This window comes from Ostrea edulis, chromosome 8, assembly GCF_947568905.1.
Source record: "Ostrea edulis chromosome 8, xbOstEdul1.1, whole genome shotgun sequence".
NCBI lineage: Eukaryota > Metazoa > Mollusca > Bivalvia > Ostreida > Ostreidae > Ostrea > Ostrea edulis.
In genome coordinates, this window is record NC_079171.1 from 48,896,983 (window position 1) to 48,924,039 (window position 27,057).

Consider the following 27,057-nt stretch of genomic DNA (forward strand, 5'->3'; position numbering starts at 1 on the left):
TAGGTGGTATTGACGAAATTTCGAAATGACGAATCTCATAAATCCTATAAACAATACAAAATAGATAGTTGGGCAAACACGGACCCCTGGACACACCAGAAATGGAATAAGGTGCCTAGGAGGAGTAAACATCGGCCGCCGACCGGTCACACCGTGGCGAAAGAGGAGGGACACAGCCGGGAATGTGATAGTGAGGAGAATGTTAAGGAGAGAAGATTTATGCCGTTTCTTATCTTCGCCTTTCATGATAGAGACAACGATTGTCGGAACAAAGTTTGAATTCGCTCCTGATTATTTTCCGTGGTTTGTTTTTGGTCTAAATGGATCTTGAAGAAGTGTTAAAGACACGGGATTTAGTTTCATTCCATATAAATGATATTGCGTAGACATATTCAGTGCAGTTCAAATGAAATACATTTCATAAATCAAATTTCACATCTTACAGTAGATATATTATTTACAAAAAGGGAGATGTAGCTCAAAATATTGACTTGTAGATTATGATACTTTAACATATACTGATATGATATATTTGAAAATTAATCGTGTTTAATAAAAGTAATTTCGTTGGTCAAGTTAGACGCCATTGAAACATTTTTCTCATACTGTACAAAGATGCAACAATAACAATTCGTCTACAAAATAAAATGCGTTTATTCGCCTGTCAGCATAACCATTACAACAATATTGTTATGCATTTATTATAGTAAAGTAGTAGTCATGTTTCAATACATATTGTACTCGCCTTTGTCTCTTGTACATAAGAGTTTAATTAGTTGAATTGCCTAATTTACAATATATATATATATATATATATATATATATATATATATATATATATGTCTAAATGTATCTGCTATATTTCTAGACTGTGGTTTCCATTTTCCTATCATCCAATCAATTGATTCGATGATTGGGTACCCTTGATTTGATCTGGAAAAAAAATCAAAATTATAAATAATAGTTGCAAATAAAGGCAAATAAATCTTGATAATATTGATGATATATGAATTAATTACCTGGGCATTGGTCAGTGTTACACGATACTGCGTGAACAGATTGACCTGGACAGGGAATTCCCCCGTGAGATGGCGGAGGGTTGTTACATTCCCTCAGTCGTAACTGTAGTCCACCACCACAGGACATGTCACATGGGCGGGTGTGACCCCATTCTCCCCAGTTTCCATTCACTAAATGAAAACCGCATGTTGATTGTTTGAATTTACAGATCTAAAGTGGTTCAATTTGTAATTTTCAGTTTCGGTTTTCAAAATTGTGACAGACTGTTGTAATTTTCTAGCTGAATTAAAATAAACCTGGACATTCTCCACGTTGACAGGATTTGAAAGCATTGGCCAGTCCTATACAGTCCTGCCCTCCATAACGCGGGATTGGCTTGGTGCAGGTGCGCGATTTTATTTGGACACCCTGGCCACAGGTTTCACTACATTGACCAAAGTCTGACCAGGTCGACCAACCACCGTCAACTACAAATACATAATTCGAATGTAGTATAATGATAAAGTCAATGCTGATTGCATTAAAGCGTTCAGTTTAAACAATATGTATGCCGTAATTTAAAGCATATAAGTATGAAAGGTGAACATAACGAACAGTGATCAATCTCATAACTCCTATAGGAGATACAAAATAGAGAGTTGGGCAAACAATGAACCATGGACACACCAGAGGTGGAATGATGTGCCAAGGGGGAGTAAGCATCCCCTGTCGAGCAAGTACACCCGCCGTGAACCCTATATCTTGATCAGATAAACGGAGTTATCCGTCGTCAAATCAGTATATAATTATATCAAATTCTCACACATTTAAAATAGCACCATAAATGTGGATTAATCATGCCAATACAATATGCAAATCAAAATAATGTATTTTCTTTAGTCAACTGTTATGAAATATACATGGAATTACTGTGAATTTTGCACACGAATATGCTGTCCATAACAAATCCTGGAATTTCTTTCTGATTAACTAAGCGTGTTTTAGGAAGAAAGTTTTATATTTTTTAAATAAATCTTTTATCCACCTATGGTGCCATGGGTATACCTCATCATTGCCAAACATACTGTAGCTATTGCTTACGAAAAATATCAGTTATAAGTTAAGTCGTTCACGTAATGTTATATGTTCGGTTCCCTTGAAATTCCAATGGTATTGCTTTTGCATTTTCTTAAGTTTTGATCTTCTATTTCAAGTTCTATTGCTGTTAGAAACAACCTCAGCAGCATAAAATCGCCCTGCAGTATTATGTACAATGAAGCGTGTAAAGATCTACATTTTTGCTTCCAAGGGACGTCTGCAACAATCACAACTTTCAACTTGCGTTTCAGTCGACACCTAATGTCTAGATATCATGTGTATTTAAATACAATTTGAAATATTTGTAATCATGTAATCATATATTTTTGGACAACCGGGTGCAAATATTTTTTCGTAGCAGAAATATAAGGATATCGATCTCCTATAATACAAATGCTTTGAATCAGGTGAAGTTGATGATAAATTTGAATGCCTTAGGTAGATTTCGCATGATACAGAAATACAAAGAACTAGACAGAGTACAACAATTAATTGAGCAAACCATTAGACTAAATTTTACATTTTTGTTAGAATAATTAAACTCTAATGAAATTGAACCATAATGCATATCTACATATTTAATGACCACATACTGAATTTCAGATTTCTAAAAAAAAAGTCCTAAAAACTACACTCAGCACAAAGATTGACATATCTCGTAAATTTCACTTAATTATTACGAAACATAAACTTGCGCTATAAACATGTAGTAGTAAACAAAAGTTTCAGCTTCCTAAATCTTACGATAGTGAAAAAAGGTCCGTGGAAAATGAATACCACTCAACCATGGAACAATATTTGTTAGAATAGGTCAACCATAGCAAAAGTAAAGTTTAATTAAGAAACAACATATTAATTTTCAGATTCCTAAGTTACATACATGACAAAGTCTGGAATTTTGTTGGGGGGGGGGGGGGCAAACACAAAGTCTCATGAATGCCGTGTATATCAGTCAACTGAGACGAATTTTAAACTTGATATGTCAACAAACAATAATAAATGCAAGGTGAAAATAACGAAAAGTGATCAATCTCATAACTCCTACAAGCAATACAAAATAGACAGTTGGGCAAACACGGACTCCTTGACACACCAGAGGTGGGATCAGGTGCCTAGGAGGCGTAAGCATCCCCTGTTGACCGGTCACACCCGCCGTGAGCCCCATATCCTGATCAGGTAAACGGAGTTATCCGCAGTCAAATAACATACCGAATCTCAAATTGAAAATTAAAGTTCATTCAACCATGAAACACAGTCTGACAGTTTTCGTTTAAAAAGGTCAACCAAAAAGTTAAAATCTGATCTGTATCTACTAACCATTAACCAAACATCAAATTTCAGATTCCTTAGTTAAAACACTGTGGGGAAAAAATAAAGTTAGAAAGGGCTTCGTAACGGTGCCTGACACATGAAAATCTTCCAAAGGACACTTCAGTTTCTTATGACATAGAAGCCCTTATCGGACAGAAACCTGAAAGGGAAATGAAGCTTTCCCTTGCCCAAAAGGAGTATTACATAATAATTTACTAACATCTGTTCATGTAATACCAAATATATCGTAGAATAAAGAGTGTTATTATCGTCTTAATATTTAAAAAGAAATCAAGTCTCACAACTCCGTGATGAAAAAGCCTAAAAATTTGAAATTATTCAGGAAACTCCCTCTCTAATCCAAATATTATATTAAAAAAATATGAAAATAGAAAACGCTGACGGATAACGATTACTATAGAAGTCTGAGCATTATCATTAAATTAAGAAAGTCTTCTGTAGAAATCACGTTATTACGTGCCAAAAGAATCGTTGATGAATGGATATAGTGTCTAATATACGGGTTCCGCAATAAGAATGGGCGCTAATGGGGAAGGGGTAAACATGTGTATCCCTCCTATAGAATTAGTACAATACAACTCCTAAACGGACTCTTACTGGGACAATGGACCATCGCGCATCCTGTAGGCTGCACCGAATCACCATAACAAGGTTGACCACCGTGGGAAGGAGGGGGACTGCTACACGCCCTGAACCGTAGTTTCCAGCCGCCTCCACAGGACTTGTCACAAGTGCTGTATCCTCCCCACGCGCCCCATGATCCGTCAACTGAAATTATTGACACACAGTCAACTACAATGGAAATGTATGGTGTGATATGGAAATTTACACGTAATTATTAATTTGGGTACAATGGAAATGTAGATTTCAATCTGAAATATTTTGTGTGAAATAGCATTTTACGATTTCGGGTCAAAATGATCTACCGGTATTTATATTAGTTGTATCAAAATAACGCAAATAATTGCTGCTTCAATGGTCAAATTAAAACATCGCTGTCAGAACATTTAAACAGCATGATATAGAAAACCCTGCGCAAAACATTTCTGTGAATTGCACAGATGCGTATATTTGTTAAATATTGATATACAGCGAAATTGTAACCATATTTGTTGGTATTTTTCACAATTAATAAACGAAGTACCCTTCATACTCTGCGTAAACAAGACATCAATTTATATAGACGATTACAGAATCCGCAGTGCTATCATATATATCTATTAGCTCTGAAATAATACCAGTTAAATGAGCGTAAATTTTGTAAACAAACATGTACATTATGGAATATATGAAATATCTCGTCAGTTCATAAAAATTATATTGTGACGTACCATTGAATGCTAGGGTTCTACACAGGATGTACACGAAAGGATTATCTCGGAACAAAAGGCAAACATGTGGAACATCAAGGTATAAAAGTTTCAGGACTGCGTTCAAGATCGTAGCGGCTCGTCTGGGGGCTAGGTGTGGTGACTGATGTGTGCCATTTTACACTTTATCGTCCGTTTATTATTTCGAGGCGAAATTATAAATAAAACGTTATTTAGCGACTTTCCCTCCCCAAATAACGAAAAGATGACAAAATGATGATATTAGCTACCTTTCACCTCAAAATAAAGAAAACATGACAAACTGTAAACTGGTACAAATCCGTCACCATACCTAGCGCCTAGGCGAGCCGCTACGATGTTAAGCACAGCCCAGGAATGTTTATATTGTTTCAAAACGTGTAGACATGTCATTTCTAACCAACCTTCGTAAAATTAAAGAGAACGCTGTTAATGTATATCACACCGTACATACTTGGGCATTGTTGATCACCACATTTTCCAGTCTCGTTTATAGCAATATGTATGCAGACACCCATAGAAGTCCTGAACCTGTGTCGAACGCCGTTATCCCCACATGTGGCGCTGCATGCCGTCCATTCACTCCAATCAGATACTTTAGATACTGTAACGATATGAATTAAGATAATATAAAGCTGAAACAACATAACTTTTATGAAAGAATTGAGTGATTGAAGTAAGGAACCAACGTTTGTGGTCTGTGGTATATGCATATCCGTTGTAAAGTGTTTGTGAATTTCTACATATACAACCATTGTGCAAATAACCGTTTCTATTGAACATGCTATAGTGTACATACACATGACCTCTTTGAAAAATACTACAAATATCCACTTCATATGAGAACAGTTATCCATACGACGTTCATTCGTTTTGAGAAAATTACAAGTATTAGGCAATATAATGTGTAATATCTAGCGCGAGAGAACTCTAATGGTAACGCATGCATTAGATATAATTAAAGAAGAAAAGCAATACAAATTTTCTTCGACCCATCTTGAGCGACGCCATCTTGATTCCCTCAAATTAAGTCTGTATATGCGGTGAGCTTCGCGTACTTTGTCAAGATCCCCGGTGACTCTAATCGAACTCATTACTTATGTAGATAATTATATTTATTTTGTATTGCTTATAGGAGTTATGAGATTGATCACTGTTCGTTATCTTCACCTTGCATCGACGCCTTATTCGTTCGTCGATTCGATATATCCATGTGGATTCTACAAAAAAGACACAAAGTTGTCCACTTCTGATTTATGTTTGAGTATGTTATTGAACAGAAATGTTAACGACAAATTAGCTCAGCTTTATGAAAAACGGGATGACTTCAGCTATTTCATCGCCGGTGCGTATTGTCTACAATATTCTCTATATAACTTTGATCCAGACATCTAGGACTTGTCTTCAATAATATCATTTTTATACACTGTATACCTTGGTATTTTCTGTGTTGCTGCAATTCCAGTTTCGTTTAAATTCAGGAACCATTAACGCATGTGAAAATTTCATTTATATCCACTCAAAATTACCTTAATGAAGGACTCTGGATCACCTAGAAATATCAGCATCGCCACATTTATTTTAATTATAAATTTTGTTCAAAACAGTAATACATGTACGAGGCACTGTCAAGTTCTGCTCCACACTGTATGAAATGCATGTACGTACATTGTTTACATGTACCTGTGTACGACAATCGCTCCATAGTATACATTATTTATCCCGTATTTACTGCTTTATCCAGTGAATATCAATTGTTACATGTATTTCAATTATTACAATATGGTTTTCTATGCCATTAGTGATGTAAAAAATAGACGCCAATTTACAATATGCCAGGAAGCAAAATTCCCAACAACACAGTGACGCAAATGAATAACAGAGTGTTAACATGTGATAAAAAGAATCCCCCAGGGTCAGTGGCCTCGCAAAGGCTCGGGGATAGAAAACACACAACTCGTTGGATATAACTCATATAAAACGACTAACTATGGGATATCCTATATGTATATTGGTTACATGTACCATGGAGAGGCCCCTTCAACTCTTTGGTACAGTTACTGTGTCTTGAATTGGAAATTAAAGTAACAAAGTTATTTACCAGTACCACAGAGAGGCCCGCTCCACCCCTCCGCGCAGCCACCGTCACATACACCGGTGATCCGGTCACAGGTACCGTTTCTCCCACAGTAAGTAGTACAGCTGTTCTCGCAGTTTATTCCAAAATATCCTCTGGGACACACTGATGAAGAAGCTTAATTATTAAAACGTCTATCATTCTTGTGAGAATGCAACATTTTGTGAATATGTTTGACATCAAAGATCGTAATGCATGTGTTATTATCACTGAATGCGTGCACGTATTTGTGTAAGATTACGTGTGATAGCGCTTGTTGATGAAATTCTATTTCGTTCGTTTACATGACATTTACCACCAGTTGATACACGGTTTTGTTCAGTGAGTAGAGTGATTCTCCTATGTGCAATACATGATAGAAACGTGTCTTGTCTGAACCTCTGAAATTGGAAAACGGGTGCGGTGGACATGATTCCTAATTGTATGGATTCATAGCACGTATCAATCTTTGATACAACGCGTATTTTGGGATCATTCCTAATAAGATTGCAGTTATCATGCTGCGATATGATGATTCACATATTGAGATAGCTATATAATTCAACACAAATCACGCCCGTGGTTACAAACTAATTTTATCGATCAATAACTTTAAATATTGCAGTGTAACGATAGTTTTATCGTAGTCACTTTCCAGACATCCCCTTTTAATTAGTGTTATGGGTAGTCCAATGTGATGGATCCATTTCAATACGTGATAAACATCATACAAAAACATTCTTTCTATAGCAAATTCTTAGCAAATTACAAGTGAAAATATTAAGTCGTTGGTCAGTCTGTGCACGGAAATCATATCTAACTTATACAGGTTTCTTTCTTGCTTGTTTTCAATAATTTTTCTTGTTTAACAGAATCCGTTAACAGTTACCTTCCTGACAGTTTGGTGGCTTCCATCCCGGTTTACAGCCCCCGTCACACTCCCCTGTAAATCTGTCACAGCGGTTTGTCACGTTACAGTTATGACTACATCTCTGTCCACAGTTCTTTCCATAAAATCCAGGTTGGCAGTCTATTATTGGAAATACATAGGGTTGACGTTTATATCTGTGCTTTCCCTATTAAATATCTTATACAAACAATACTATTGTAATTGAGCTTTATTAATTATGTAATCACATTCTTCTGCCAGTTCCTTCCTTAGCCTGTTTTATCAAATTATTAACCCAGCCAAACAAAGGAAATACAAGGATTGAAAACATCTTATGTTTCTTAGTTCTGAAACTTCAAGGCTGCCTAGTTATGACAATTATTCGTTTGAAACTTATGATTTATTACGAGAATTTTGAGAACATGCATCTCCATTAGTTGAGTTAGTATACACTTTCTTAAAAATTGAATTAAATAAAAAGTTTAAAAAGCAATTTCCACCAAATATTCGCAAAATTTACTTCTCACATAGTTTAGCTTATCAATACGGTTACCCAGTAGCATTAGATCTACACGACGTTGGTCAAATTAATTCTCAAGCGTGTAGTAGTCAAAGTAAAAACGGAGTTTTAGTTCAAATCTGGGTATTGTTACGGCACTATATAAAATCAAAGTTCTACAGCAAGGCCATGATTTGTCATATTGATATAGAGACTTCCCCAGTTGTTGCAAATTGACGTTTGTTCAAATTGTGGTCCTTAGGATGAAGATGGTGTGCCAATTTGAAATCAAACTTTTACATAGGAATATATAAAGAAACATTTAAAAACCATTAGCTTAATAAAAGAAGGCATGAAAGGCAATATTAATACGCACGCCTATCCAGGTAGTTCATAGTCATGTTTATTCATCCAGGGCCCCAAGGGCAAGGTAAGTCAAAAAGAAATAGAAAAATGGGAATATACAGTAAATTATATAAAATTAATTCTTTTCAAAACTAGAAGTGCCACATTAGATCATACCAAAATACAATTGAACCTAATTTGTGTGGATTCATGTTTTCTTTTATTATAATTATTAATATGGGGTTAGGATGGATCAAATTTAAAATGCATGTACAAAGGAAAGAAAACCTGAGAAAAGTTTCAATCTCCAGAACGACAAGGTCATGTGTTAGTCATATCTGAATCAAGGCATCCCCATGTTAAGTTAATTCAAGGTCGGTTATGACGTCAGTGATCCTTAACAGTTTAGTTGGGGTCGCAATATGGGATTAAAAGTTTTCATAATAATAAAGATAAAAACTTTTTTAAAAATCACAACAGTTAAACAGCAGCAGGGCAGGGTGACGGGTGTAAAATGTGGCCAATGTGCCTCTTGTTAAGGTGACTTGGGTGTGATGTGTGACCTATGTGCCTCTTGTTGCGATAAAGATCAATTATGCAGCATTCAAACCACTAAAGATTTATGAACTAAATCAAGAAGTCAATTTTCGTTATAGAAAAATGTCATTACCTTGAATTATTAAAGGCAGTATTCTTTCCTACAGTAAATGTTTTATTTCTTGGGAAGAAAATTTAAAATTGGGCAAAGACGAAAACTTTAGGTTCCATTGAATTGATATTTAGTTATCTCTGTGTTGAAGGATTGATATTTGGCAGACAGAATATTGAAATGAAATTAATGATTAAGGATATTGTCAGCAAATAATTATATGTTGCTTGAAATATAGTGCAATATATTCAAGCAAGAAACCGATGTTCAGAAATCCAAAACGAATTGCTTATAGAAGAGCAAGTCTGCAAAGACAAAATTAGGAACCTTCAACACACATAGGCAGTCAGGATAAAGAAAATTGAGTAGCAATAAAAGGTTTTGCTCAATGTTCTATATATAATACCTAATTTTTCCACCAATTTGATATTTTACATAATATATATCTGATGTATTATCTAATTATTTTGTCTAATATATATCAGAACATTACGCAAATGAAGAAAACAAAATACCAAATACATTGTTGTAGACTTCCTACGTAACTATATTCAATAATAAAAATTTTTTTTTATGACAACATAAGACGCACGTGTCTGACATTTATCCCCCTCTACTCCTACATCGCATCCATTTAGACACGTGCCGTTGACATGGTGACAGGTTTCTCCATCGCTACAGTTGCCGCACTGTAACGGACAATGCTGCCCGTACTTGTGTTGATCACATACTGAAATAGCGATCCAAGTGTGAGTTACATTCATAATCTTATTGTATAATACATATATCAATATTAAACTAGTAATAGGGATCAAATTACAAAAACATACACAATAGCGTTGTGTGATATATAAAAGAAGAGCTGTCTTGGGGTATGTATAAAAAGACAAAATAGCATGGTTCAAAATACATGTTCCATATCTTGATACATGTAGATGTTAACATTATGAATGAATTTAAGCAACTTTCAATGACCGATGCGAATTCTAATAGTACTTGCATGTTCTTGTCAATTTCTTCAATTGTCTTTCTATCATTATCATTAACAAGAAGGAGGGCGATCATATGTTTTAGTTTTAGAAAGACGACTATGCTTTACTACAGGCCTATATTATAAACTTCATCATACATATCTAAACCTTCATTTTCATTCTATTAAATTGAAATAGGGTATTTACATACATTTAATCACAATTTTGATGAATGCCAATTTTGATCACAAACATATGACTTTCCGTATACCGAATCTGAATTCGTACAATTTATTTTCGCACTGAAAGATACAATTTAACTCTATGTTTTTGTTTCAACTAATTAGAGTTTGTTGTGTTTTCTATTTGTTGTACATTTTCATTTTATATCTATATTCATACGTTTAGTTTTTAAAACAATAAGCATTAAAAAGTGATATACATAATCTATAATTATCTACACATGAGTATTTTTATTTCTTTAGATATTAAAGCTATTTAAGATAATATAATATTATATAAAATGCTTGCCGGAATGAACAATAATGCATAAGGACTAATGCATGAAATAATAAGCTTCGATAGAAAAACATAAAGATTTATTTCACATAGTTTTGATTGTGTTTTGAACGACCCGTCATTCATGTTGTCATAGTTTTGATAGTTGACAGGGAAGTCTTACTCTTAGGCACCTAAGTTCACTTCTGATGATTCCGGGGGTTCGTATTTGTCCTATTCTCAATTTCATTTTTTTAGTATTACTGACAATGATCTTTGTTTGTTTATCTTCAATTTTTCATTTTACATACCTTTCATAATGATGAAGAATTGGGGTCGAATTTACGCTTGTACCGATACGTTTAATTGTATCTAATGTATTTGCTACACCAAAAAGTCACATTCAGCATGTCAAAGAAAGACAATATATTTATTAACTGTAGGTTTAAGGTATATGTATGGTATTTCAAAGTTGAGATTTTCGACCAGAAGAGTAATTACAGTTAACAAATTTGAATATAACTTTGTTTTTGTACTATAAGTATTACACAATGTAACTGTTTTGGTGTTGTGTGGTTTATCACTGCAGCTTGCGATCCTCCCAACAAAGATTGATTTACACGATCCGTATTAATCCTGTCCCGACTTTGTACGGGTATGTCATACACTACCAATAGTAAGGTTATTTGAAATGGACTATACCTTAAACATTGAATATATGTTACACACCTTGATCACACCGAAGACCCTGATATCCTGGTAAACAGTTCAGACAGTTACCCGTGATGGCGTCACACTTTTTCTCTGGACAACCCTCTGAGCAAACTTGGTCACAATTATCTCCATAATAATTTGGGTTGTGACATCCTATTTCAATGAAACCAAGAAAATATCATCGTATGCTTTCTTTCGCCAGATTTATATCGACAATTGATAACATTTTCCAACGAAATTTTATCAGCATCTAAATCATTTTTAATAATAATCATGATGATGTTTTTAGTGAGAAAAAGTTGTGATGCTTTGAGATCAGCAGTTTTTTTGTTAATCTGACAGTTAAAGTTCATTTTCCACTGGGGATTTCAGCGCATGCTAGTGTATTTGACCACTGTTTCCATGGTTCATATGTTTAAAGTTATCTTTATCCAAATAAGATCATACGTTGTTCAGCTTCAAGTTCCCAATAATACCTTAGCAAATCAATAACAATAGGCGTTGACACGATGCGGGACCTTCACCGCTGCAACCGTAACCATCATGTATAATTAATAAAACACACACTCTCTATCTACCCTTTGTTCTCCATTATGTTCTCTTGACTGTGATCAGTTTGCATTAGGTTTTCTAAGTCTTTTAAACTTTAACGCTCAAATCCAGTTTCTCCCTCGAATTTACTTGACACTGTTCGCTATAACCATCGTACATATTTGCACGATGCGAATTCCTAATATTGTTCTTCATTGTCGTGTTTGTGTTTTTGAATTTCCTCAGTATCGTCTTTCGTCGTACTTTTGTTTTTATGAGTTTACATATCAGATTGTGTAGAATTACACACTTCGTCTTCATCCCCGGACAGCATTTTTGTTTATGATTGATTAGTTGAAAATTGTTTTACGTCCCTCTCGATAATAATTCACTCATATGGAGACGTCACTACTGTCGGTGAAGGGCTGCAAAATTTAGGCCTATGCTCGAAACTTACGGCTATTGAGCAGGGGGATCTTTATTATGCTATACCTGTTACGACACGGGACCTCGGTCTCATCCGAAGGACCGCCCCATTTAGTCGCCTCTTAAGACAAGCAAGGGGGTACTGATGACCTATTCTAACCCGGATACCTCTGGGGTTTTTGTTTTTGAAACAAAACCTTTACATATATCCGTATTATATATTTTATTGAACATATCTGATAACGGCAAACTAAGAAACAAAACTAATGACAAACGGGACGATTTCAGCTTCTCCATCGCCATCTGTCCATATTCATTTAGCAATAATCCATTATCACCTGCATATTATGTTTATGTCTCTCAAATGATTCGATAAACAGGAACTTGTTCTGATCAGCTTTTAAATCAAGGTAGCCTACTGAATAACAAGTTTATGCTACAGGAGTTTCAGGAGTGTCGCCTAAAGTCAGCATATCGCAAATTGTATGGTCGTTATACCGATCTAGTTTGCTAATATAACCTGTCATTGTGTCAAATGCTGTCTGAGGTGTTTGATACAAATTGTTAATTCATTCTTTACATATTGGTTTCTAATGCGATTTTCTCTTTTTACCCGATGAAGAAATATGACCCACGGCGGGTGTGACCGGTCGACAGGCGATGCTTACTCTTCCAAGGCACCTGACTCCACCTATGATATAGTCAGGACTTCGTGTTTGTCCAACCCTTAAATTTGTATTTCCTATAGGAGTTATGAGATTGATCACTGCTCGCTATCTTCACCTTTTCATTGATCGGTTATCTGCATGATGACCCCTTTCACAATTATATATGCAAAAGAAAACTCCGATGGGATCAATCCACATGCAATGGCAACAGACCCAAAAAATCTCGTAGAATGTTCTGGTTAACATGTACAATTTAAATTGCATAAAAAACTACATTATGCTTAGGTATTAAATGTCTTTTAATGGATCTCAATATTCCAAAGACCGCAAACGTTAATCACTACAGTCATTTGTGTCATGGTTTTACCACAAAAGCTTGGTTTGTCATGGCAGATTTTGTTTTTTAAATTTCTATCTGGAGTTAAATGAAGCTGATAAACCTATTTGTTAAGACACTCATCTAAGACCAAAACAATTATGGCTGGTGTATACACAAGCATATAATAATTCTAGCTAAAAGAAAGTTGGGTTGACTCACCATATACTTCCAATTCACACACATCGGCAAATGCATATTGAGAATAATAACTGGGATAGTTAACACCCGGCCTCCGCTCGTTGTAGAATATGACATATCGTCCATGAACATAACATTTTATTCTCTGGTCCTCTGATGGTGTACCGTTTACATTTTGTATTTCATGGAAACAAAGATGACCATCATCTTTTGACGTTGTGTTAGAAACGTAAAGGAAGAATCCAGCAAATCGATCATAAAACGCTCCGGGGCCTACAAGTCATTGAAATATAAGACAGTTATTAACAAAGATAAAATACCTCTTCATTTCAGTACATAAATACATAGGGGACGGTTTACCTATCAATATACACGTTTTCATGCATATGTTGATCCCATTGCAACAGACGTAAACAGCAAACTAACAACTCAACTTTGTGACAAACTGAAATACTTGAGTTTTTCCGTCGTCAACTTTTCATATTTACAATTGTGAAAAGAAGTTAGATCCCCCCCCCCCCCTCTCCCTCTCGATACAGCATTTAAAATATGAGGAGATTAGTAGTGATGATTTTTGAAAGACATTTTAATAATGCCTTACTTTCGAATTTTATTCGAAAGAGCGTTGTTTTGCTGGCACATGACTGGTAAACATCACCACATTTGAATTCAGTGGCGGTCACCAAGACGCTAATCATTATGGGGTCTATATAGAGCTAAGCGTTTTAATAATCAATTAGTTGCATATATAACATTAAACTGGTGCCGATAGGATAAGAAGATTCAAGAAAATAAAAAGACCGTTTTCGGAGGCTTAAATAAGTTTTCAGTCTGGTTGCTCTTGCCAGTGGGTTGGGAGAGTACAAAAAGACAATTTTCTAAAAGCGGCCTTATCACCTGCATATGGCTGATTCGATGGAAAGCTTAATTTGTTGCTACTCCAGTTTTAGAAATCTCGTTTAAAGTGAGTACTTTTCAAATTCCATGGTCATTTAATGATCTTTTTATTTTTGATCAAGTGTCTAGGAGGAGTAAAATCCCCGTTGGCCGATCACACACGCCGTGAACTCTCTCTTTATCAGGTAAACATAGTTAGGCAAAGTCAATGAATATTAGAAAATCGGGCTAACAATTGTCATTAAACAGACAGCATTCAGCGTAAGTATTGACCAGCCAGAAACAGAACGCGTTTAAATGAAAATTGAAGCAGAACGTAACTGATGTCCCCTTTTGACTAGAAAACTAGATTTTGCAGACCCAAATTTTCATTGTGTGTTTTAGAGATGTTTTACTAAAAAATACAATGCTCCATTTCATTGACCCTGGGATGCTTTAAGGCTTCTTAAATTATCTCATTGCACATGGATCTTCACAACATATGGCGTTATGCATGATTACAAGAGGCCAATGGGCCGCATCGTACACCTGGATCACATTGACCCTGCCATTGTTCAGCTGTTGTGAATATATTTTTCTGTATAAAAAATTTCGTGGTTTGTAATCTTGCTCATATCGAAAATTAATTAAATAGTTGTTATTATGGAAACAATTTATAAAATCAAAATTGTGTAAACGGGCCGGATTCAGCGGCACGAATTTTTTCCAAACAACAAACGAGAAACGTTTTTCTTCCAGATTCCAGGGTTATTAGGTAAGTGATTAGATTTTATTTCCTAAAAACATGCATAATCATGTTATTCGATTCGCGAACTTTACGATAGCATCATCTAACGACTTGACTGTATGTAAACATATGATCAACAAAGTATACTATGCAGATCCGCCACTGCTTTGACAGATCGCCGCGCGCGTCAACATGTCGTGTTCAGTACACGGAGTAGTTTTATGATCATCGAATAATTATATTTTGATGTCATGAGTAAAGTACAGTATCGTATTTTCCCCATGTTTAATACCCATCCTCATATATAGAACATAAAGAGTTAATGTACATAAAGATTTCCCTCAGGGATTATTTGCACCAAGTTTGATTGAAATTGGTCCAGTGGTTCAGGAGAAGAAGATGAAAATGTGAAATGTTTACGAACAGACAGACGATAAAAAAAAATGCGATCAGAATAGATCACTGAAGGTGAGCTAAGATGGAAGTCACGACATACATATGATGTGCGTATGATAAGTTTTTTTAAACAAGACAGCTTACTGAAAAACGAATGAGATTAGTCACCGTTCGTTATATTTACCCTTTCATGCATGCATAAGGTGGTGGAAATATCGGCATATTTTGTCGTTATTTAGTACCGCTGTCAAGTGACAAGTGGTAATCTCATATTCATTTGATCATATAGGGAAACCTCTCTAATCTGACGTGCTGTGCAAAATGTTATCAACGTCGGTTTAGACAGCGTGTCGGATTACTCAGTGTTGAATATCTTCTGTTACATTTGATATATGAATGGTTACACTGAATTAAAGTTTAAATAAGAAGTAATTTTAAATCACTTAACACTTTATTACCTTGGCAGCAGTGTTTTATTGTGCTACTTTGAGTTAAACAACTGGCACCTTATAACGGGTTCATTTCGCGAAAATCCAATTTTCGCTGTCTTTGTGAGTGTGTTTGAATCACAAACACCCAAATTCGCATAAAATGTACACCAATTATGTACCATATCTTACAAAATACGAATACATCAATGAGTGGAAACTAACCACCTCTAGTATGGTATTTTAAAATTATCCTAAACGGTGGTCGGGCGTTATCACTGTACACGCACCTGTTAACTTGTTGAGTGATAACACAAGTAGCAGTAATGTATATTCTGTATAAAATTTAAACCCGTCAATTGATTTGTAAGTCTAAAATTCCACTTGGAAAACCACAAACAAAATTTGTGATACGCAAAAAACAACAACTGATTATACGGTGATATGTTTACGGTACTACATTGTACCACTGGCGCGAACGTACCCAGTGTATACTTTTATGTATGAATGTATTCCGACACAAGGAATAAGACCATTCCGAAAGTATCAGGACGTGTACGGACAACTGTCAAAACATATTTCAAAACATTTTGCAACACGACTTTTGACATTTGATTCGCCTATTCATTGAACAGGGGTAACATAACGCAGTTAATGTAAACAGGACATTTTGACATCATATTTAGCTTAGCTGTTTAAACAATTATCAAAAAAACTCACAAATGTGTTACAATTAGAGCCTTGCTTCGCGGATGAGCTTTAATTATACCTTTTAATTGGAGGTATAATTTGACACCAAAATCATAACACTCTTTGCTATGGAAATTCGTATCCTAATTACTGATAGTCTACGTTCAATTATTGATCCTGTCACTGCATAAAACTCGAGATGTTTTAAGTAGTGGCAAAAAGTATTACCTTGTCATGCGCCGTGGGGCTTGATTGTGTGGAAAGTCTCAACTGAAAGTTGTCTCTTCCTAATGAGCATGCGTAGTAGCTACGTCTGCGGTTTGTCATGGACAAGGTTCCAGAAAAGAACCCTAAGGCAATAATACACTTTGTGACCAATGAGCGACGGGATGGAGTGATCTTTGAGTTCATTACTGAGTTAGATGACATCTAATTTCTCCTATTCACTCCAAAAAAAATAGTGTTGATCTTCTTAAAAGAAAACTATGTTTTATATACTGAACACCTACTCGGAAAATTGTCTGTCCTGTAGTAGATGTTGATCATGCTGATGCTGACCACACTTTCTAAGTCCACCCTCAACGTCGCTGTTGTTTGGTCCCCGACAGATATAGTGCATTGGTTTCCTAATGCCTCACGATCAGAGTACTGGCCGTCCACCGCCTTCGCTGCTCCCCATTCTGTTTCTTTACCAGGCCAGATATTTTCTTCCCACGCTGGTTTCCCCAGTGCTAGATTTTCTATAGAAAACAAGCTTAACTGATCTAAACTTCATAAACTATATAATTATTTTTCAAATAAACTGATGAGTAATTCATTTCTTCTACTATGACAATATTTGCGGAAGTATTATAATGGAATAATGAATGTATGCCTATCAAAATTGATCTTTTTGCTAGTTTTAAAATGTTTGAGCATAAATCTCGATGTATTATTCTTTATTTTATATAGAACAATGACCTAAATCCAGGGATATGACATAAGCCTGATGTTGATATGTCATTGTTGATATGATCACATCTAATTGTTATATTTACGTAGTTTATCTTCAAAGATACATCGAGCAAGGGTTAGCCAAATGTTTCACTATGGAACTTTTGCATTACACAAATATGTGATCTAATTTATTTCTTTGTTTAAAGCTGTACTCTAGATTTTGTGAAGGAAACAAGATATGTGTTGGGAAAACACAAAATACAGAATGGAAAATGAAAACTCTATCATTAACCATTTTAAAGTCATGAGCAAGGTTAAAGTTTTGCACAAACAAGACAAAAAAGTACCCCCCCCCCCCCCCCCGACTTTATTCACGGAGCATAACAATGAAGAAAATGTTGAATAGATATTGTGAATTATTGCGGTATTTCGTACCCCAAAGGGAATTCATCACAATATATCTAATTTCATTACACATATAGTGGAAGTGTAAATATTGTTATCCCTTTGGCAATGATTATATCTTAGATTGTTTTAATCAAATTAAAAACTTTACTGTGAACTGGCAAACATGGAGATTTAATTCTATTTGAAATACCTACATGAGTAAACATTAGTCCGTTTTTGATCTACTTGCACGATATCTTGAAGAGCTTTACGCAAAAGAACACGGCATGTATAATATAGAATGGGAGGGAGATATATTTTACCAAAAGCTCCTGTGTATATTACAAACAGCATAAACTGGAGGAGGATGAGTATCATTGTAACATTTGCTCACTTTGGAAAAAATTTTCCTACCTGCAAGTAAAAACAGAGCTTAGTTTCAAGTAATCTTTCAAGAAGCCAGGTGGTATAACACTGCACACCAAGTCGAAGCAGATAAATCAATATGAGGTATCAATCAGATAAAAATATACACCAATGGTATTAAATAAACAATCAACGACAAAAAAAGGAAAATGAGGTACTCTACTGTACATTAAATGTTTCTTAATAAAAAATCATGGAATATGAATTCATGACCAGAAGGGACATGCTCGCGGTGGGAATGACCAGTCAGCCGGGTATACTTACACTTAGGTACCTGCTCCCATCTTTGGCGTTTAAAGGAGTTTCATTTTTGCCCTAATATCCTCCTAGGTACCTGATCCCACCTCTGGTGTGTCCAGGGATCCGTGTTTACCCAACTATCTTTTTAGTATTGCTTATAGGAGTTATGAGATTGATCGCTGTTCGTTATCACCTTGCATCAATTTGGCATTCTTTTTTGGATTCATGACATTGATCACTGTTTTGTCCTTATCTTCACTTTTTTATGTAATAATGCATGCATAAATATAAACTAAGATTAAAATAAACAAACCCAAATTGGGCCTTCGAATTAGTAAAATGAATTTAGGTGGGTATAAGATAAAATGCAACATGACATTGTATTGCCATTTTAGGAATGTATCTTGTAAGTATAATATATTTTCCAAAAGATGATTTTGTTATTGCATAACATGAATCTGGAGGGTTTTTTTGAAAGAAAAAAAACATCGTTTGTTAACCCCATTTAACCTCCATGGTAAAATTTAAAATTCTGAAAACTTATTGCATATCACCAAGACATAAATTTTCATAATCCAAAATATTAATTGGTTACTCCTTAAAATAAAGTATGAATTTGAGGAAGAAGAAAGTGTGACGGTCAGACCGAAGGAGGGACGGACGAATGGGCATATCAAGATAACAACAACATATACACGAACTTTACACGAACTTTCTCTAGAAAGTGTTGGTATAATGAAAACAAATCAAATTTGGTGTAAGTTGTATGAAGGTATGCTTTCCTCACTAAGAGAAATGAAATAACAGAAAGCAATAAGGTTTTTCGTCTTTCGCTTGCTTGGATATCCTAAACCTATATTAATTATCAAAATTGATATTCATAAGAGAGGTCAATACCATGTTCACCTATTTTCAAAAGTAAAGCAGGTTTTTGTTAGAAAAATGTGTTTATTTATTTTAAAGCACATACTAGGGAGTAAGAAATAAAATATAGATGAGTTGACGAGATGTTCAGATTAAAACAAACCGAAATTATTGGTACTAAACAAAAGTAATAAGGTTTTTGTGACTAATGTTCATGTTACAAACTTTGCATTAAACACATTGGTGATAACGTATACATAGTATTCAGTTGAAATTATTCTGAACTTTACACAGGTATTGCATGATATTCTTACCTGCAGAAGGTAAAATCAACAAACAAAATAAATCCTTTGTCTCCAGTACACACAGTTTATTTCTGGGACGGTTGATTTTGATGCGATAACACAGAGGTTATTTTATCAATCGTATGCACAATACAAAACGTAAGATTCCTTCACTCAGATACACCTCACACTGGGAAGTTTATTTTCTCAAGGCTGATCCGATAAAACAGAGGTCAATTTATTTCGGTGAGGTATTTCGTATCTATGCACTACCCTTACCAATGATTTTGATTAAGGTATTCCGCTTTTAAAAAAGGGATCGGTGATTATGATGTTAATCTTTTTCTCTTTATCATGTCTTAGTGTATATCAAAACGACTGGATAGATTTTCTTATTTTTGATATCTAAATGCCACGCGGTTATTTCATACTTTTCTCAAGAATTACTTCAGGTTCAGACTAGTTCTCTTTTCTGTTTAATTATGTAAGGACTATTCTATCCATTAATTTTCTTCGAAGGGAATCAAGATATCGCTTCAAGACTTTCCAGAATTGAAAAAAGAGTGAAAAGGTTTGTAAATATGTTTAATATATATCTTTTCAGAAGCCACTTTCCCGATTTAGAATTTTTCATCCTCCTTACTCCAAATTGAACGATTTTCGAACACCATATTTCTATTGCATCTTTTACACAATATATGATTCTTTCATTTTAATTATATTTATGCCAAATGGAACACGACCAGTGACTAGCTATTGACAAGGCGATAACGATATAATGATGGAGTAAGAGCACACGGGATTTAGAGAATATAATGATCCGAGTTGTAATCACTGATTCATTGAACTTTGAAAGCACTGAATCTTTTGAGTTCACCTCAAGGTCATTTTGATAATATCAAGGTCATAAGAAGAAAGTATGATTTCCATGAAACCTGGTCATCACATTTGTTGATTACACCACTGTCCTGATAAATGTGCAATTCAAATTGTAATTTCTCAATCAATTTTGTTAACGGAGCCACCATGTATAGGGCGCCCATATCAAATTGTGACCCATATATCCATCGCGAGGTTATTGAGGGACCAGGAATCCATGATTGAAACTGAAATATTAATATGATGTATTTTCTTTATCAAATGTTGTTGGTTAAAACAATGTTTAGAACAAAAGAACATAGCCCAAGTGTCATGGTTTGGTAACCGTGTTATAGTATTTATAATTATTAAACCAACAATTATCAACCATTGGTAACAATAAAGGAAGGGCATTGCGCTTTCTGAATACGGTGTGTCAGTTATGGAGCATTGATTATTAAAACAAAAACACAAAAAGGGCGACTTGGGCGACCAATAGAAACAAGAGAACAGACATGCTGATAGAACGATATAAATCAATTAAAGGTGTACTTTTGCTATCGTTCTCTATATATCTCTATGTCTGAGGTATCTGTTATGCTCCATCACTAACATTTCACGAAAATAGTATAAGATGTGTACTCACTATCTTGTGTTCCGGTTTGATTACCCAGCAATCCATCATTTTAAAACAAATTAAAAAGACACAGCGACAGTTTTATATCACTCTATCAGCATATCTGATCCATTTTTGTTGGTCTCCAAAATTGTCTGTTTTCAAGATCATTTTCAGAAAGGATATCTAGAAAACACATAGAAGTATTTTCTATCATGCCCGAAAATGCCCGTGAGTTCTTACCTTCAATCTATTTGAAAAGACATGATAGACACTCTTGAAACATGACTTAAAATATATTAAATGTGTACAAAAAAGACTAATAATACTTGATAAATACCCACTCTGCACCTTCACTTCGTCGTTGAATACAGCCAAACCCACCCTGAGGGCACAGATTATCAAATCTAGCAAATACGAAATAGCACCAATCAAGATATATGCTGATGATTTTGATTACCCCTTCTCTACTGTACCGGTCAATTTGACCGGTGACGCGTGAAAACAGGCCAACGCAAAAGGACTGCCTCTAAATCTTTGGAACTACGGTCATAAGATATATGATCTATATATCATATTTTTGGAAATTTTCTCCATTTTTTAACAAGGTAAAAATCAGTTAAGTATATGAAGGAATTAAATTATACAAGCGTTTAAAGTGAAAGATGGCATCGTCTAAATATGAAGGAATGCTTTGTCGCAAGGCCATTTTCCCTCTCATACGATTTTTTTTAATTTTCCATATGAATGCATTATTTTTTGTATATTTTTGAAAGGCATTTATTCCCTGCTTTAGAACATATAAAATTAGTTTAATGCCTGGTAAAGTTATAAGAAAATATCATTGTTTGAACATGTACGCTTGCTTACGGTTTTATTTCTCAATATTTAAACAGATCGGCGTTTTACCGATATCCATGTATGAAAATAGGGAAAAGTAAATACAGTCTGTAAAAATAGAGGAAATATTCTTTTTGATGGGCCCTTATTCGTGTTATAATTCTTGGTAGTTTTTATATTACGATAAAATGAAATTCGGGCATGCTGATGGTTTTCTTTGATATTAGAGACAAAGCGTCGTCGCTGAAAGCGATCGTCGCGCGTCGCACAATAAAGTAATGAAAACTATTTGTATGCCCTATATTGGTAATTCAATACTTTTTGATACACTAAAACAATATACACATATGTATGGAAGAATCAGCCAGGTAATCTCTGCTTTTAAAAAAAGTATAAAACCATTATTGGTGAATAACAGTTACACCACCTACTTGTAACTCCATAAAACACCTAATGAGAATGTGACATCAGTAGAGTGAATTAAAAAATAATAATTCGGATATAAACGTTATGTAATATTTGTTCGGAATAGTAGTCTTTTTTTTTTTGCCAAACAAAGAAAACAAAAAACCAGTTTGCTTATTTTATATACAGGTACTTTTTCTGTGATCCGGATCGCGGCCACGGGGTTTTCTGAAAGTGTCAACGGGCAACACACGGGTTTCCGTTTCAACGCGAACGCTTGTAATGTATTTTACATCTTCAAACGACCTGATGACAGATGAAGAAGATGCACTGGATCTCATGTTGCAGGATGACCCAAACGATCATACATTCAGTATAAACATGTAAGTTGATGTAGCCACATAGGCCGACTAGAAAAAAAGAACGTTCGTGGTTATGTCATGTTATGACAAATTCACGATTGATATATTAACCGCGATTTGATGCCATAATTTGTCGTTTCATAAAAGAAAATATTTATATTCTATGATATCTAAACCAAGTGTATAACACCCAATTGTTTATTAAGAGCTGAACATATCTGACATAATTTAATACGTCCTGCCCCGGCACTAATCAGTCTGATAACCCCCCCCCCCCCCCCCCGCGCCTCCATTATTGGTATGACCTTACCTGACGCGCGAGTGTAAGAATAGGTCAGATTTAGTGTACGATGAGAAGGGGTGGGGTAGTTTTAATCAGACTGGGCATTCATGACCGCTGGTGCGGAGGCTATTTTCCAAGATTTGTCTATGTTTATAAAAAGACTATCTTTCTATATGAAAAGAAAACACAATCTGTTAGGAAAGCACATATCACATTATTGTATTATCATAATAATAGAATTTATTACCGTAATTTCAGCTTTTTCTTCATATTGTGACAGAAATAAAAACGAAATGTGTGTTCGGAACAAAAGGTCGGGGGGGGGGGGGGGGGGGGGGGGGCATCAATCAACGTGTGGTTATGACAGGCTATTGAAAATTCATATACATGTCTCTTTTATTTTATATACACTTGGTAGGTTATGACTATAAATTACAAGTGATTCATAAATGCTGGTGTGTTATGAGCTGGTGGGCATGTGCCCACTTCTTGCCTAGATTTTCTCTAATCTCGACTAAATCCACACCCCATTGGAGTGCCATACCAGGGGATTTATACACTGTGTACAATGAAGAACCAATTCAATTATACTTTAAATCTGGGGCCATTCAAATCCCCTCAGAGTTACAGTATTTTTGCTGGACCCTATATGTTTTAACATGAATTTCTTCAGTATTTGTCCCCATGCATATGCTAGGCGTAATGTTAACACCTTCATGATGCATATCTTTTCTTTTTTCAATATGCACTCTTCCACAATCACAATGTATAATGAAATATTCCGTTCATTTCTAACACATGTATGTAATCCTTTACCAAATGGCACTTCAAATATAGGACTCATCTATCTTAAATTAAATATTACCAATACTTTCGAGCGAAACTGTTCCTTACTACCATGAAGCTTATATATTGCGTAAAACACGAATCAATAATTCTTAATTAACATTTGTAATTTGTTCATCTTTACCATGTATTCCAGACAGGGGATCCAATGAACACATGTACACGATCGTAGGGAGACAATTTGTTACAAACTTATACTACCAGTTTAAATACTTAACATTTAATGAACGACAATTAAAAACAAAACAATGAGTAAATCCCAGAAATGTTCTTGCCTTAAAACCTAACACTCTGCCCACCACCCCCACCCCCGACCGATTTCCTGTCGCTACATGTATTTACAACGATTAAGACAAAAACAACCTCATAACTATTCAAACCGGAGGCCCTATTTTATTTTGCAACGCATACTCAGCAGTACGCAATGTCAATCATAAATCAACAGATTTAAAGACAACCAGATGGCAAATATAGCAGGTATATTGGTCTCACCAAAAAAAAACAAAAAAACTCACAAACTGCGCACGGAGCATTTAGTACAAAAAATAGCAAAAATAACCAAAATCTTCAAATAAGATAATGAAGATGCCCGGTCATAGAAAAATTCAGTCCGTTTACAGCAACATTCAATTAAAGCAGGGGCGCCTCTGACATATTTCCCTTCTCCACGCACCACTGAAGTTGAGATACGCCACATTCAGCTTGACACGAAAGAATTCATTCACAAATACAGCTGAGGAAAAATCAACACTGGAAGTTCCATAACCCTTCGTGTCACATCCGAAGTTTCGTAAATGGTAATGTATATGGTGGGGAATACTAGAAAATTTTGGAACTCTTCAGAAAAAGAGTTACGAAAATTATGCATCACTTGGGCAACTCTTGTACATACAAAGAACTAGGAGCGTTATTGACCAAAATTGGCCGCGCTTCAAAAACCGATCATATTTTGCAGGTAGAAAGGTGATAATTTTCTCGTTTCATTCATATATAACATGTACCATTTATTGAGAAAATAACGTTACAATATTACATTGTTAACTCTGACGCTATCTTCCGACGGTCGCTTTTTCGGAACGACGTCATCGACCTTATAGGATTTACAGTCCCCTGATTCTTTTAGAATATTTTTCTAAAAGTTACAATTTTAACTTTTTATATAAAAATACTCATTGAGATCAAAGACTATTGAAAACTGACATGCTATGGAAAATACATTATTCATTTACATGTAACTTTATCGTGGTCATAGATATTTTGCGGAAACATCTTGTGTTAATTAGAGTGAGGAAAATAATGCGTGTATTTGTCAAAAATTGTTCAGTAGAACGCAATCATATTTTCGAAGGTACTGATGTCCTCCTATTCAATTGAAATACGGAAAATAAAATGGCTCTTGAATTTTCTTTTTCCTGTATTTTTTTTTTTTTTTTTTTTTTTTTGGTCATAAATATAAACACTTCGATTAAAAACGTCGATTGAGTCGGATAAAATTACTTGTTATATCATGTACACTAAGGACTATATAACAGGTCTACTTACATGTGTATGTAATATACATGTTACAGTACATACGAATAAAATATGCTGTGGGTATTTACAAAATACAATTGTAATATACATGTATTTATGTTGCATGAATGGGATATCATTTTCTTGGGTACAGCAAAACACATCAAGTAATATGCATGTAACTTCAGATGGTATATTTCATATAGCAAATGTATTTAAAAAACCTCACAAAAATGCGTCCATGCTTACATCTTTACATTCCCCTAAATGGTCAACAAAGAGTAGTTCCAACTCTCTCTCTCTATCTCTCTCTCTCTCTCTCTCTCTCTCTCTCTCTCTCTCTCTCTCCGTATAGTGTTCATCTTTGATAAATGAAAATTACATCAGTCAGTGGGCATGTCATTGTATGTATTCAGTCTAAATCTAGAGCGGACTCTGGGAAGTTGTTTGAGTACATGTATAGACAATGTGGTATATTTAACTGCTTTTCCCAGACACTTATTTTCATATGCGAATAAGGATATATTGAGTGACCCCCCTACCCCCCCTCCCCATATTCTTGATAGTAGTGTTGAATGAGAAAAAAATAGGCTTAAGATTATGAATTGAAGCCATGTAGCGAAGGATACCCCCTCCCCTCCGACGATTTAAGAATTCGAAGATCAGGCAGAAGGTTTTTTATTTCATTTGCTAATTAACTACCAACTTATCCTTCGACTCCCCCCACCACCCCACCACCCCACCACCCCCCGATAAATGATGCTACGTGTCTGTTTCCAAGGGACAGTATATGTAACTACAACATACCTTTTTTAAAAATGAATTTAATAATTATCATGCATGTATTTTCGTTTTTCAATGTGCGGGCCAGGCCTATCCAAAACACCTTGAGAGAGAGAGAGAGAGAGAGAGAGAGAGAGAGAGAGAGAGAGAGAGAGAGAGAGAGAGAGTTATCTACATCACCTTACGGTTTAGCTGCAATAATGTAGCCCTCTCTGATTTTTTTTTTTTTTTTTTTTTTTTAGGGAGAGGGCTACAACTCCTTAGGATCTCTGTAATGGTGCAAATGCGGGAGTGATTCACTCCCGCAACATTTGCGCTCATTCTAAACATTTCCTGACTTTCTTTACGTAAATAAAATGATATTCTAAGTTTCTTAGTCAATATATAAATTTACAACCTGCAACTTTAGATTTGTGAGGCTCTATTCTACCGTTTTCAGCAATTTCGATAAATTCCAATTTCTCGATTCATATTTGTGCGCCATGTTTGATGTACTGAAGTTTCAACTTCCGGTTGTCAAGTCATTTGCATATGCCATATAAGGTAGTATTTACATCAATGGACAAGTATGGAGGCGAAAACTATTTCGTCGGTATTGAAAAGGTTTGAATTTAATATCAAGTTAAAAGCCGAACAGCAGAGTGTAAATTCTTTCTGCAACAATATCATTTTCCTT

At 35.1% G+C, this 27,057-nt stretch overlaps 1 protein-coding gene across 1 annotated transcript; it reads right to left on the reverse strand.

Moving 5' to 3' along the window:
- Positions 1-636: 636 nt before the first annotated feature.
- Positions 637-20,066, reverse strand: LOC130049152 (multiple epidermal growth factor-like domains protein 11). Its single transcript, XM_056146359.1, has 13 exons — positions 19,907-20,066; positions 18,386-18,476; positions 17,249-17,479; positions 13,623-13,874; positions 11,475-11,612; positions 9,869-10,006; positions 7,784-7,924; positions 6,880-7,020; positions 5,233-5,382; positions 4,027-4,197; positions 1,317-1,487; positions 1,020-1,190; positions 637-933 (listed from the first exon to the last, which is right to left on the reverse strand). The coding sequence occupies exons 2-13, from the start codon at positions 18,438-18,440 to the stop codon at positions 890-892; spliced, it is 1,803 nt and encodes a 600-aa protein (XP_056002334.1). The 5' UTR covers positions 18,441-18,476; positions 19,907-20,066; the 3' UTR covers positions 637-889.
- Between the last annotated feature and the right edge of the window lie 6,991 nt (positions 20,067-27,057).

Excerpts from the sequence above, each read along its gene's own strand:
- LOC130049152 (XM_056146359.1), bottom strand. The coding sequence starts at position 18,440 with ATGATACTCATCCTCCTCCAGTTTATGCTGTTTGTAATATACACAGGA. Across the intron at positions 7,925-9,868 it reads GGGGGATAAATGTCAGACAC|ACTGCCAACCTGGATTTTAT; the intron begins GTGCGTCTTATG and ends TTCCAATAATAG. Across the intron at positions 4,198-5,232 it reads TGGTGATCAACAATGCCCAA|TTGACGGATCATGGGGCGCG; the intron begins GTATGTACGGTG and ends CAATAATTTCAG.